Below are 15,488 nucleotides of genomic sequence, written 5' to 3'. Positions count from 1 at the left end.
AATTTAAAATCAACACAATACTTTCGTGTCCTTCACAGCCCTTCAAATTTCACCATCTGTCTTTCATAGCTGATTTTCTCTCCATCCAGGATCCACTTGAGGATCACACATTGTGTTTAATCATCATATTTCTTCAGTCTTCCTTAATCTGAAAGATTTCCTCAGTTTCTTTGTCTATTTTGAGCTTAACACAATTGAAAAAGTAAGCCAGACTTCCCATCCTTGTGGGAATGTCTGAGATTCAAGTTACGTATTTTTTGCAGAAATAGACACAAAAGTGATTTTTGTATCTTTCTCACAGTATATCGTGTCAGCAATTCTTTTTTAATAGGTACACATCAATTTAAATTAAGTGGGAAAACATCTCTCAGAAACCCTTTTTCTTTGGTTATATGTGGAAACAATCTTCCCATTTTCCTCTTACCTCATGAATATAGTGTGTAGAAATTTTATGTACATTGTGAAAGTAAATGTGGTAAATTAATAATGAGAGGTGCTGTGATATTTGAACTGTGAGCAGTAAGCATCTTCCATTTCCTTTTCTAAAAGGGGAAGTCAATTTGAGAGTAGCCGGAGCGGGGCAGCTTATATTGGTGGGATTTGCTCGTTGCTGAAAGGAGGAGGCGTGAATGAAGTAGGTGTGAACATCTATACAATACAAAGTGGTATGATGGCTGAAAATGTTTTCCTAATATTTAAGTGTTCGTTTCTTAGTATTCCTCGTACTCCAGACATTAAGTTGCATATTTTACTGTAATTCACCAGAGGACAGATGGGGAAATAATGGAAGACAGTATGTGATAATTGTGTTCATGTTCTACTTAGGATAATTTCCAGACTAAGCTATTTACAGGTTATATGGAAAGCATCTTTACCTTCATTGAAAATAAGGCCCTATGACCTTTGAATAATTATTGGATATTTTCTTCTTTCCTCGGTAATTGAAAAATTTGGGGAGAAAGAAATAGAATGAGTTTTTCAAAGGATTCCTTTCACTTCTAAGGTGTTAAACCTGATGGGAAGTGATCTAAAAGAGAAATGCTTGAATCTTTGGAAGGTTACATATTAAAAAAGTTCTTATATTTATTGACTAAAGATCATCACTACTTCCTGTAACTCATTCCATTTGTTTTTGAAGCCATATTCTGTTCCATTTGGAGGGAATATTAAGAGTGCGAGTAGACACATAAAGATGAATAAGTTCCAAATAATTTTTACACATGTATTTTTATTTCATATTAACTAAAAGAACATTTTAATCATGGATAAGAATTAAGATTTTCAGGAATGTCACTGGTGAAATTTAGACTCAGAATTAGACTTAAGTGATGATTGACTGGCTTGATGATTGACTGGCTTCTAGTCTTCCCTACAAGGTATAATCAAACATGGATTTCTTTCTTACTACTTCTTCACAATTTCACATTCAGCACTAGCTACAATGTGGTTAGCCTCCGCTAAAGAGAATGTTTAGAAATTTCTGATTTTCAATAATATTGTGACATTTTTCTCTGGCCCATCTTACGTAAAAAACAATTTGTATTTACATATATTTTCTTTTTGTTTTTGTTTTTCAGTTTGGGAAAACTGATTTAATGGCAGTTACACTTGCCCAGTCATTAGCCCATAATATTGGTATTATCTCGGACAAAAGAAAGCTAGCAAGTGGTAAGTTTTAGCACATCTGTGGTTTAGTTATATTTGAAATAGACTGTCTATAAGTATTTTAAAGAAGGAGATTCTTTGATTCAGATCCTTATATTATAACAATATCTTTATACTGTAAGAATAAAGAGCCAGGGCACAAAATAATTGTGTTTAAAAGTGCTTTACTACAAGGGAATATTTGCATTATAGATGAAAATTTCTTCATGTATAATAGCCATGTAAAACCATGTAAGGCCAGGTGTGGCTTAGGCCTGTAATCCTAGGGAGGTCAAGGCAGGATCACTTGAGGCTAGGAGTTTGATACCTGACAGGGCAACATAGCAAGACACTGTCTTAAAAGAAGTTAGCCAGATGTGGTGGTGTGTACCTATAGCCCTCGTTACCTGGGAGGCTAGGGTGGAAGATCCCTTGAGCCTAAGAGTTTAAGGGACTGCGTTGAACTATAATTGTGCCATGCACTCCAGCCTGGGTGACAGAGCGAGACTAGAGACCTGTCTCTGAAATAAAAAGCAAAACAAGAAGCAACTGGGTATAGCTCATCCCCGAGTATAATCCTAGTGCTTGGGAGGCTAAGGTAGAAGAATGGCTTGAGTGCTAGAGTTTGAGGTTCCAGTGGGCTACGAAGATACTACTGAGCTCTAGCCTGGGCAACAGAGTGAGACCCTGTTCCAAAAGAAGAAAAACAAAACAGAAACAACAACAATAACAATAAAAGCCATGCAATTTGAGGTTAAATTCATAGTTAAATTTAACCTCAAAAGTGGCAAAATAAGCTTAGTTTGATGATTTTAGATGGTCTCCTGGAGAATCCTAGGCATATAGGTTTCAGGTGTACTGTTTTATTGTGGTTTATTTAAAACATTCCTAAGTATGGCCAAAGAAGCAGAACTTCCCTGTTAGGATGAGACCTGATAAAAAGCCAGTAAAATACAGACCTAATAAAATATGCTAAGTTTAGCATCTGTGTGGAATATCTTTTCCCAAGTAGGTAAAGTTACTTCACCATGAATGGTCAAATACTATGTATTTAGAGTAAAAATTTGATTATAACCATATTTATTTTATTATTTTAATAATATTATAAGTAAGATTTTTGAAATACTATTACTATTTATAGAATGCCCATTATAAGCCAGATGATTGACTGCCAGTATTATCTACATATAGATAAGCATTTAATCCTCCAAATGCATTAAATTCTTTTTTTTTTTGACCGGAGCTGGGTTTGAACCTACCACCTCCGGCATATGGGGCTGACGCCTTACTCCTTTGAGCCACAGGTGCCACCCTGCATTAAATGCATTTAATCCTATAAGATACTTGATTTTAGTCTATTTTACAGATAAACTGACTAGATCTTAAAAGGATAATGTCTCTCAGATTATACTTATACTCAGTGGCAAGCCCAGGTTTTAAACCCAGATATTTCTGATTCCGAAGGCCCTTCTGCTTAGCCAATCTACTATACTGCCTTCTGTTGGAAGCTTTGGTGCAGAGGTTTTAGAAAATGGATAAAAAATTTAATAATTCCCATAAACATCTATGTAACTGGATTCTTAATAATTGTAGCATAAAGTTCTTCACTATTTCATTGGTATTTGATTGTCTTTCGTTTAAGACATTTTAAGTGGTTTAAATATGTTTAAAATATCAGAAGACTTTTTTTAGTAAAAATTATATAATCTTGATAGGGTTAAAGTACATTTTTTAAGTTATACATTGCATAAAAAGTTCAAGTGTAAGGAGAATTAGAGAGTATTAGGTTTTAAAAGGTATTTAAGGAACAAAGTAAAGAGAGTGTTTTAAAAATAGAAACTACTTTAATGCCTCTGTGTTCACTGTATAACCAGGCATGTGTCTTCATGTTTTCTTAGGTGAATGTAAATGTGAGGACACGTGGTCTGGATGCATAATGGGGGACACCGGGTGAGCCACTTCTATTTGAAAATAACTTCGTCTTTCTTTCCCTGCTGTGCTATTGTCTTAGGAATATGACACTCAATGACTTAGCTCCTAGAACCTCACCGCAGGCATTTATGAGAAAATCAGAAATCAGTATTCTTTTTTTTTTTTTTTGTGGTTTTTTTTTTTTTTTTTTTTGGCCAGGGCTGGGTTTGAACCCGCCACCTCCGGCATATGGGACCGGCGCCCTACCTGCTGAGCCACAGGCGCCGCCCAGAAATCAGTATTCTTAATGGTCCCGCGTATAAAATATTTTCATGAAACAGTCTCTTATTTATGAAACAGTTGATGTCAATTAATTTAGTAGACCTCAGAGATTTTTTAGCCTTATATCTAGGCTGGAAATATTAACAATGAGGAACAACTTTGTTTTTTTTTTTTATTATTATTAAATCATAGCTATGTACCTTAATGCGATCATGGGGCACCGTACACTGTTTTTATAGACCATTTGACACATTTTCATCACACTGGTTAGCATAGCCTTCCTGGCATTTTCTTAGTTATTGTGTTAAGACATTTATAGTCTACATTTACTAAGTTTCACATGTACCCTTGTAAGATGCACCACAGGTGTAATCCCACCAATCACCCTCCACAAATTTGGTTTTGATGACTTACCTTTCTTTTATGTCCTTCAGTTCTAATCCAATTGGTTATAAACAGTAGTGTGCTGATAAGTTGACTCTCAAGAACAAAAATAAGAAAACAGCCTGGATTGCAGCTTTCCCAGGTTTCTGTGGTATAAATACTCCCACAGTGGCTGATTTCAAGCTTTGGTTCATGGGGCTTCACAATGTGGTATTACTGAAAAGGCATTGGGAAGAGAAGTATACAGTCTGCTCTGCAGAGAACAGTTTTCATTTCATACCATCCTACTCTTCACACACCATGAGACATCAATTCTTATCTTTTATTCTATCTAAATACATTTTATAATCAATCCTTTTATTCCTAGGTTCTCCCTACTGGCCTACTTTAACCTTTGTGTTATTATTATTAATATTTCAGTAATACTCCAAATACTCAGATAACTTGTAGGCTCTCTCTTTCCCCTTCAAAGCTCCACTTCCATCATCATTACAAAGGTATAAAGAATAAAACAGCAAACACTTGTATTTCCTACTATGATAGCTTAGAGAAATTAAAATACTCCCTACCTGGGTAAATCCTCCTCGTGCTCTCCCCTATTGATCCCCAGCCCCAGCCAAGGTAACTGACATCTTCAATTTGGTTCAGAATCACAGGTATTTCTTTATATGTTTACTTTTTGTGTGTTGGAGTAAAACACAGCATTGCTTTGCATGGTTCCAATTTATTATGAAAGGCATTTTACTGCATGTGATTTGTTTTTTGTGATCATTGTGGTGTCTATGAGATTTATTCATCCTGTTAATATGTAGCTTTTGTTCATAAAATGCCATGTGCCTGCTCAGAGCTTTGGTGAGTCTCCACTGTCAAAAGAATAAAGTTCAAATTCCTTACATCAGTATTTAGATGTCCATGATCTTTTTTCATCCTCATTTGCAATCTCATTATCCCCTGCTATTCATGATTGGTTTGCTTACCATAATTGTGCACGACCTTTTTTGGCTTGCTAACCGTAATCCTACATAGATTTCCAGCTTCTTCTTCTTTTTTTTTTTTTTGAGATAGAGTCTCAAGCTGTCACCCTGGGTAGAGTGCTGTGGCTTCACAGCTCACAGCAACCTCCAACTCTTGGGCTTAACAGATTCTCTTGTCTCAGCCTCCAGAGTAGCTGGGACTACAGGTGCCACAACACCCGGCTATTTTTTGATTGCAGTTGTCATTGTTGTTTAGCAGGCCCTGGGCCGAGTTCGAACCCGCCAGCCTTGGTATATGTGGCCGGTGCCCTACTCACTGACCTATGGGCGCCGAGTCTCCAGCTTCTTCTTAAAAATTTGCTCATTCTAATTGAACATAACTTTCCAGTTTCTTTTGATTTCCTCAATATATTTTCTTGATTAGGAGTGCTTTTCTCCTTTTTCTCTAACTAAATTTCTGACCATCCAAGGTTTATTATAATTTTTGATCCCTACATTATAATTTTATATACGTGCTTATGCTTCCTCTCACTGTAATTTGAGGGATTATATATTATATTAACTTACACTCCAGACTTGACATCATAATCCTTTCTATGCACTTAATTTTTAATTAATATTTATTGATTACGATTGAATTTTGAACTCGCAGGATATGGTACAATAAGGAAAATAATGATGGAGGGAATGTGTATGCAAATGTGTATTTAAAATATTTTTCAAAATATCTTTGGACTTTCTCTTTAATAATGAGAGAAAATGGTAAATGTTCTATAGTTGTAATTTTTCAGTAATTACTAAATGTCTTTTAAAAGCTACTTAATATATTATATTTGATTATTCTGATTCTTAAATTTTTATAGACAATCTACATAGTACCATGCAAATGGCTATCCTTACATATGTATAGCTATGGTTATTGGAACTCTTATATTAAATGCATGCATGTGAGAGAAAAGCGCTTTATATAAAACATTTATTGATACAACACTAAATTTGATCTATGCCAAATATCACCTAATAGCAGTAATTATGGATATGTATTTTCATGGGTACATCTGGAACCTCCCATTTCTACTTTCTAAAGTTCCTCTTTACTGTTAAATGTTGGAGAGCGTGGTTGAAATGAACACCTTCACTCCTATTTAAAGGTACAAAAGTTAAGATTTTTTTAACCAAATACAGTAGATACAGAAGTTAGTTGTGGGACGGCAGAAGCAGGGGAGAGGTGATATTGGCCTTCATATATTTAAAGGGCTATGTTAAGGCAAAGGAATAGGCTGATTTGATACAGTTAAGAACATAGAACTGTGTGCAGAAGTTACAGGAAGTCAGCTGTGGCAAAATAAAGGAAAGAAATTTCAATTATTCATATACAAAAAGAGCTTCCCTCCAGGGGACTGAGTTTACCTTCACTGCCAAGTGTTGGAGAACAGACTGAGCTCCCTCCCACCCAAGTTGTGTGAGTAGGAGGCTGGGCTGAGCTGTGACCCCTGAGGGCGCCTGTGTGGGAATGCCTTTGTAGGAAGCCAAGGGAGACTTTGACTCCTAAGGGTTCTACAATAAGAGTTAGTCACTTTTTTACTTTCATGGTAAGGAACCATCTTGTAATAAAGATGGAACTTGAAGAAAGCCCAATTTAAATTTAATAACTCTAGCAGAGAGTCGTAGGATGGATTAGAGGGGAAGGTGATAAAGACATTGGGGTATAGGCATTGAAAAGAAAAATGAAAAGAAAATATGTAAGAAACTTCTCAAATAAAGAATAAAGTTTATTACTTGGTAGGAAAAGGAAGTGAAGGACATAAAATAGTTCAAACAACTTAAACCCACGTTTGCTTTACTAAGGAGAATTTGGCATGAAATGCTTCAAAAATGAGTTTAGAGTGAATAATCATAAATTCTAGTAATTGATTGAGGGAATGTTAACCACTGTCTGAGAAAGAAGTAGGGATCTAAGTGCACATAGTCTTCGCAGGCTAATGGGAGAGACTATAAAAATTATTCATTATTATTGTGATTTTTTTTTTCCACTTTATCAAAGCTCAATGTAAAACCATTCTTGAAAAATATAGAAAATAAAATTTTTATTGCTTCTTTTCTCCACTGATTATGGGTTGATATTAAAATACTGTTGTATTTTGTGCTGGTATCTTTTCTCTTTCCATTTTTATTATTGTTTTCTAAAATTCAGTTTCTATTGGATATATAATTGTTTAATCTTTTTTATATAACAAATGTGTATAATCTACATTTTTGAGTCAACACTATGAATATTAATAATTACTATGTAATTGTAATTACATGTAATTGTAATATGACAATTATAATAATGTAATGATCAATAATTACGTAGTATTCTATTTTGTTAATAGTTAACTTCTCTCACTTTGAACATTTAAGTTGTTTGCTATTACTAATTATGCTATCATAATTATCTTGGCTCATACATTTTTGTGCACATAGCAAATTATTTACTCAAGAAAAATTTCTGAGAGTGTACTCATTTTGAAGGTTCATATGCATATTGCAAAATTGTTCTCTAACCAAGTTTATTTTTTCTTTTGACTTTTGATGACTTGATTGGCATTTTTAAAAAGCAATCTCAAACTCAAAGAAAAGTTGCAAGATTAGTAACAAAGAATCTTTTTATCCTCCAATCATAAATTGCTTACTTGGTGATCTATCATTCCTAAACACCTTAGTGTACATTTTCTAGAAACAAGTGTATTCTTTTACATAACCACAGTACAGCCAGTAAAACCATCTGATTCTTAGCCTTCTTTCACGATTGTCCCCGTATTTCAGTAATGCTATTTATAGTGTATAATGTTCGAGATCAGGTATCACATTTCATTTTTGTGTCTTTCTTGCCCCCTTCAGTCTAGAACAGTTCCTCAGTCTGTCTTTGACTTTCACGACTTAACACATTTATGGATTACAGGGCAGTTATTTTGGAGAATGCTCCTCAGTTTGGATTCTAGCCCAGTTTTAATATTCAGGAATGACCCTTTATGAAATATATTTTTCCCGACTCTCCTTGATTAAAATTGCAGGTACCGTATGTACATTTGTGTTTCCTTTGAATGCATATGCAAATAATGAACAACCCATAGTGACCATTAGTCACCAAATGAAGAATTTAGAAATACACTGACTGGATAAAACTCATGTAGATTGAATATAAGTGTTGTACATAAGTGGAATTTATTCTTCGATTTTAAAGAATAGTACACAGTTTTAACAAAGTTTAATTTTAAGACTAGTTCACAAATAAGGGAGACAAGTTTTATTGGGCTATGGATTTTCTTCTCTCTTACAGCTATTATCTTCCTAAAAAGTTCACCCAGTGTAATGTTGAAGAGTATCATGACTTCCTGAATAGTGGAGGTGGTGCCTGCCTTTTCAACAAACCTTCTAAGGTAATTGGTGTGAACGAGAGTTATTAATTATTAATCTTTCTGCAGAATTAGAGACACAAATTCAAACACAGCCATTGAATCTTATAAAAGAGAGCTTTTAAACTTGGCCTGTATGTGCAAATCTAGAATATAATTAGAATATCTAAATAGTTGCATTTTCAAAGTCACCTTTAATGTTAGATATTTGGGGCTATTTTGATGGGGCTAGAAAGCAAGTAGAAATATGAGTGTTTCTGTCTGAAAATTTTCCATTTTCTTTTTATATGACAAAATGGTAAGTCAGCGTTAACTTATAAAAATAGTTTCATTTTGCCTTTCTGTTTCGTTTTCTTTTTTTTTATTCCCTATTTAACTGTATTTTGAAGAAGTAGCTTTATAGAGTAAATTCAAGAAAATATGATCTGAAAGATAAAATGAGAGTATTTATTTAAAAGGAATGAGACACAAGAAAATTGAAAAATATAGTTGCAATATATAAGTACTCCAGAAGGAGAATTGGGAAATGTTAAAACAACACAACAAAAGGCTGAAGTGGGAAAAGTTCTGGTAAAGTTCAAGTGAGAGTCACTAAAAACTAATGAATGAAACCAAACCAAACCAAAACAAAAAGGCAAACTTTAGGTTATGTATGCATGTATTTTAACGCAATATAAAACCAAACCAAAACAAAGTCAATAAATAACTCAAAAAAATATTTTTAAAAGGTACTGTGGGGCCAGGCACAGTGGCTCATGCCTGTAAATCCTAGCACTTTGCTTCCCCCTGTTGAATGCCGAGTCATAACTCACACAAGGAGAAAGGGGAACATATCTCCCTTCATCTCTTCTTACTGTTGCCTTTCAGAATGAGCAGTGTGATTGAAATTACAGAGGCCAGCCTCGGTGGCTCACACCTGTAATCCTGACACTCTGGGAGGCCAAGGCGGGTGGATTGTTTGAACTCAGGAGTTTAATACCAGCCTGAGCAAGAGTGAGACCCAGTCTCTACTAAAAATAGAAAAACTGAGGCAGGAGGATCTCTTGAGCCCAAGAGTTTGAGGTTGCTATGAACTGTGATGATGCCATGACACTCCACCTGAGGTGACAGAGACTCTGTCTCAAAAAAATAAAGTAAAATTATAGAAACTTTTCAATTGGAAAACCAAGCCTTCTTAAAGTGGAAAAGGAGAAAATTTTTCCGTACTTGGACTTTCTCATAGGCATTGACAACTTGCAGAGCACCCTCTGGTAGAAAGCAGATCTCCCTCCTGCTCATTGGAAGACTTTGCATGTTTAAAAAATCTTTTTTTTTTTTTTTTTTTTTTTTTGAGACAGAGCCTCAAGCTGTTACCCTGGGTAGAGTGCTGTGGCATCACAGCTCACAGCAACCTCCAAGTCTTGGGCTCAAGCGATTCTCTTGCCTCCGCCTTCCCAAGTAGGTGGGACTACAGGCGCCCACCACAACACCCGGCTTTTTTTTTTTTTTTTTAATGCAGCTGTCATTTTTTGGCGGGCCAGGCTGGATTTGAACCCGCCAGCGCAGGTGTATGTGGCTGGCACCTTAGCTGCTTGAGCCACAGGTGCCGAGCCGTAAAAAAAAAAGGTTTGTCCTTGTTAGTTGTGTGGACTCTGAAGTGCTTCTGTGCACTGCAGTAATAAATGGCATTGCCTTTGAAATTTATCAGGTTTCATTTTCTCTTCACTCCAGTGAAATTTTGAAACTGTATCATATTGCATTGAAAAGCAAATTGACAATCTTAAGTCTTCGCATGGAAGAGGTATTTGAACTAAGTCACTGCCTCCATATATTAACAATACAAGTCTTTTTACCAAAATACTTGATTATTCTAAACCCAAAGCAAGGGAATATGTGTATATTTCATCTGCATATGGTTCCATTCTGCCTTTTTTAATTTGCCATGATTACTTCCTATTGAAAATGAAATATAGAGAAGAGTTATTCTTTTGTAGGAGAGGACAGAGTATTTGAAATCTGAAAGAGGTTTTATATTGTTTCCTTTGTTTTGTTTTTTTCTCCTCTAGTTAGTTATGAGAGACAGTGTGTGTGTGTGTGTGTGTGTGTGTGTTAATTACAGGTATAGGTACACTTCTGTTCTATAATATGTAAATTCTGATTAACTTCTGAATGAATATTATATATCTGGTATATAGCAGTTTTTAATACTTACTAATTTTCCCCATCACTATAGGATAAATTATACTCAAAAGATAAAATTTATGGAGAGTTAAAAAATAAAACAGACCTAAAATGTGTTCTCGGATAGGCCAAAAATTGCTTTAATCTCTGGACAAATTATTGTTGTAGATCTCTGGAAAGCTATATTAATAGGAGGAGCCATACTTTATATTAAATAGATCAATGGATAGATTAAATTTGTGATGCTTTCTCATTGACTATGAAATAACTTTCTGTTTCAAAAGGAAATATAGTCTATTTTTCATGTGAGGGTAATGATAAATTCTATGTTTTTAAAATTTCAAATTAATAGAGATGTAGTTAACAAAGGGCTTTTCACAGATGGTTAAATTTGGTCCTCACCACAATTTTTTGATGTGGATGGACAGCTAATATTATTATTCCTGTTTTAGATATTAAAGTCTCTGAGATAATAAGTACTTTTCCCAAGATAAATAGTACTTTTCCCAATATTTTAATCTTGTAATTCTGACTGCCTTGCATCCTGTTTGAAATGAAAATTTAGGTGTTAATCTGACTTGGTTTTAGGCAATGGCTAGATCAACTTGGTGACATTTACCAGACCCTACCTGGTATGTATGTTATATATTTATGTAAATATGTATGTAAAACTATATACTATGTATATTAAATATGAAACGAAAACAGAAGTAGACACCAGGGTAATTCTAAGTTCTAAAGTCATGCGTTCCTGTTTCAGAAAATAAAAATATATTTTGGAATGACTAGCAGGTATGACAAATGTATATAGGTGTGGCATTTATGGTCTCTCCACGTCTTTGATATTGATTTTTGTGTATTTTATTTCCCTTTATATTTTTCTTCCCACAGCTTCTGGATCCCCCTGAGTGTGGCAATGGCTTCATTGAAACAGGAGAGGAGTGTGACTGTGGGACCCCTGCTGTAAGTATCTGATTGTTTGATGGTTTTTAGGTAATTCAGGGTCATTCCCTTTCCCTACACTGAGACATACAGAGCCAAGCGTCATGCCTGGACCTTTTATAGGATTTATAGAAGCAAGATTATTATTGTGAATTTGAACATGTATATAAGAAAATACCCTGGTGCTTTCAGGAAAATGACACCATTTCCTGATGTTTTTTGCCTATGTTTATATTCCTTAGGAATGTGTCCTTGAAGGAGCAGAGTGTTGTAAGAAATGCACCCTGACCCAGGACTCTCAGTGCAGTGATGGTCTTTGCTGTAAAAAGTGCAAGGTAAATAAATATTGGTTAATGACCATTTGGGAGAAAAAGGGACATAATTAGATTAAATCATTATGCCTAGGTAAATATGATCTAATACCAAAAATAGAATCTAAGACATATTAAATGACTAAGTGCCAGGTAACGTCACAGGATCCTCACAAATCTTGTAAGGTGTAGTTGTTATTATTTCCATCTAACAGATGAGAAAACTGAGGCTTGTAGTAGTTAAATAGTTTACCCAAGGTGTTACACCAAGTAAGCTGGGGAGGTAGGCTTGCTTGGATTAAGCCTGTTAATCCTGAGAGGCTGTCTGCTCCATACTGCCTTCCTGGGGAGTGTGCAAGTTAAATGAAACTGGGCTTTGCTTTTCTTTGTAAAGCCAACCAGATGTTCAATAGATCTTTTTTTCTTGATGCTCAGCTTAGTGTATCTTATGCATTAGCTATTGAAGGAGCAAAAGGAATACTTTTAGCCATAGTAAAATCTTGCTTACATTATTGTGCATGAAAGTTTTAGAATTCATCTCCATGTTTTACGTGTTTTCTTTCTCCCAACCAGCACCCTCATGCTTATCTCTAAATATTTAAGCATTCACATCAAGACTAACAGTTATTTAAGACTTACTTTCTTCCCTAAAGAAATGTAATTCTTTTTTTCTCTTCTCATATAAAATCTGGTATAATATTCTACATTTCTGAGGTTTAATATCTGTCTCTCCCTCCAGTCTGTACATTTCATGGAGCATTGCTAGGCATCTATAGAGTAATTGGTGTGGGTTCTCAGTAAATATTTGTTGAATAAATGAGTGAATATGTATAGCACTGTCCTTGTGATGATTTTCTGATTGAGGAACTTCTATTTATTTATTTATTTTTTCACTGTTCTCCAGAATTTTTTTCTTTTTTTTTTATTATTAAATCATAGCAGTGTACATTGAGAGGAATTTTTAGTCTAACGAGTTAAAGGAGGTTGGGTAGAAAACTATTTACTATCATAATGAAAGTACTATGTAGCAGACGTTATGCTAAGCACTTTAAATTACATCATTTTACACTTGAATTTCTCAACCCTGGAACTATTGACATTTTTGGCTGGACATTTCTTTGTTGTGAAGGTGTCTTGTGCAGAGAATTATAGACTATTTAGCAGCATCCCTGGATTTTACCTATTAGATGCTGGCAGCACCCCTCCCGTAACAACCAAAAATGTTGCCAAATGTCACCTTGGGGCTAAGATCATCCTTACTTGAGACCACTGTCTTAAGCACTCACAAAAGCACACTTTTGAGATTTTCACAAAGATGTGAAATAATCTGCACAGGCTCACTTGGCTAGTGAGGAATAGATGTGCAGTTACACCCCAGCTCTGCTGGCAGCTGGTTCTGTCGTTTCCCTTCTACCACTGTGTCTCCTGGCAGTTTTTTAAGACAAGCAGGCCCTGGCAGAGATCTCTGAAAGCACTCTCTAAAAAGAAAGATTAAACTAATGTGAAATGTGAAACAGACGTTCTCTGATTTTGGCCATCACAGCTGTTTACTGTCAGCTTCTCCTGCTGCCACCACAAAGGGCCCTGAATCATTTATCTCACGCCTCTGTGCTTTAAGTCTGCCCATCTGTGAAATGACACCTTTTTTTCTTTGACTTACAGAATCAGATTCCCTGTGATAAAATCATTTCAAGGAACAAATACAAAATAATAAAACCAAAATACGTAAAAATAAAATGGCATGATTAACTGCTATCCCACAAAATTAAGTTACAACTATCCCACTCAAGTAAGATCCTTTTTGCCACTTTCTCTACCACACATCCTCAGATCTCACCATCACTCTGGACTGCCAGGGGAGCTAGAGTCAGGATAGCAAATGGAGGAAAGGGAATAGAAGATCAAGAGGAAAACTCACGTGTATACCTATTTTTTTCTAAATATATTTATAATATTAAATCTATCTATAAGCCAGGGATTGGCAAACTTTTTCTGTAAATGGCCAGATAGTGAATAGTTTAGTTATTGTGGATCATAAAGTCTCTGTCACACTCAATTCTGCCTTTGAAAGCAGCCACTAAAAATACAGAAGCAAATGGATATGGCTGTGTTCTAATAAAACTTTATTTATAAAGATAGGCAGACAGACAGATTTGACTATGAGGCCATAATTGACCAAACTCTGTTGTGAAATAGAGCTTACTTATTTGTTTATTTTTCTCTGCTCATTATAATGTTGAGTTTCATTAGGGCCAGGATTTTGGTGGATTGATTTCCTGTTGTATCCCAGCACTTAGAGCAATCCTCTCCTAGTTTCCTGGACATTCTTCAACATTTGCACTCTCTAAACTCCATCCCAAATCTGCTTATATTTCTACCCCAGACGTTTTGGGGTAGATTCTTCCTTGGGATTGAGGCACAGTCCAGAATCAGAACATGAGAAACTAAACTGTCTTCCTTATTTTCTTATCTATAGGACCATTTTACCCCCATTAAGCTGCAAATTCCTTCTGGTGTTTTTGTTCTCCATCGTTTCGCCAATGGCTAGGACAGTGGTTGGCATAATCTCACTGCTAAGTAAATGCTTGATAGATGAAAATGGATGAAGGAACACAGATTTTGTTCTGATGTCCTAGAAGATATCTGTTGAAATCCTGCTTGGAATTGGCAGTGGGCTGTGCATGTTTTAGGAACATTAGGAAACTGAAATGACTGAAGGGTTCTGAGTAGGGAGAGAAGATGAAGTTTATACAGAAACTCTAGGAAACTGAATAATATGTACCTTTGTGTGGGCAGAGACACAAGCAAAGAAGTGTCTAGCTCCAAATGTTGGAGGGGGGAAAAGAGAGGGATCAAAGAGGGAAGGGCAAGTAGGATAATTATGATCTCTGTTCTGTATTGTTATGAGTACTCCTGCAATTTATAAATCTGATGAACTTAAAAGTGTATTTGTACAACTCTCACATTTAAAAGTATTTAAGGGGTTTGAAAAAAGGAAAAAAAAAAAACCCTACCTCCTATATGACATAAATAATAGAAACATTAGAAAAGAATAAAAGACCAAGATTTAAGTCTACTAAACATGAGGCAGGGAAGAAGAAGGGAAGGGAAAGCATGGGAGGAAATAGCTTGGCCAGAAAAATCCAACTTTTGTGATTCAGCCCTTGTAACTTCCAAATTCTTGGCAAATAAGGCAAAAAATGAGTAACATGATAAAGGTTAAACATGATAAAGTAAAAATGAAGGGTAAAATATAAATCCGAAAGCTGTTTGGAAGAAAGCATTACTAGAACTTAGACCAGCTCCTCCTCCTCGTGGAGATGCACCATTAAGCACCAGCTGACTTTTACAGGACACAGGGGTCCTCAAACTACAACCGTGGGCCACACGAGGCAGTGTGATTGTATTTTTACTTTTACGTTTTGTTTTTTTTTTACTTCAAAATAAGATATGTATAGTGTGCATAGGAATTCGTTCATAGT

The 15,488-nt window shown here is 35.3% G+C and overlaps 1 protein-coding gene across 17 annotated transcripts in view; it reads left to right on the top strand.

Moving 5' to 3' along the window:
* The window catches only part of ADAM22 (ADAM metallopeptidase domain 22), a 278,120-nt gene that overhangs the window by 206,158 nt on the left and 56,474 nt on the right, over nucleotides 1-15,488 (top strand). For all 17 annotated transcript variants that reach the window (XM_053608487.1, XM_053608501.1, XM_053608500.1 and 14 more), the window contains exons 12-17: nucleotides 550-634; nucleotides 1,578-1,668; nucleotides 3,543-3,594; nucleotides 8,518-8,617; nucleotides 11,645-11,716; nucleotides 11,938-12,030. In XM_053608487.1, coding sequence (XP_053464462.1) covers nucleotides 550-634; nucleotides 1,578-1,668; nucleotides 3,543-3,594; nucleotides 8,518-8,617; nucleotides 11,645-11,716; nucleotides 11,938-12,030 — 493 coding nt within the window. The remainder of the gene's footprint in view (nucleotides 1-549; nucleotides 635-1,577; nucleotides 1,669-3,542; nucleotides 3,595-8,517; nucleotides 8,618-11,644; nucleotides 11,717-11,937; nucleotides 12,031-15,488) is intronic.

Source organism: Nycticebus coucang, chromosome 11, assembly GCF_027406575.1.
Source record: "Nycticebus coucang isolate mNycCou1 chromosome 11, mNycCou1.pri, whole genome shotgun sequence".
In the NCBI taxonomy this organism is placed as follows: Eukaryota; Metazoa; Chordata; class Mammalia; order Primates; family Lorisidae; genus Nycticebus; species Nycticebus coucang.
This window is presented reverse-complemented; position numbering and strand designations above follow the sequence as displayed.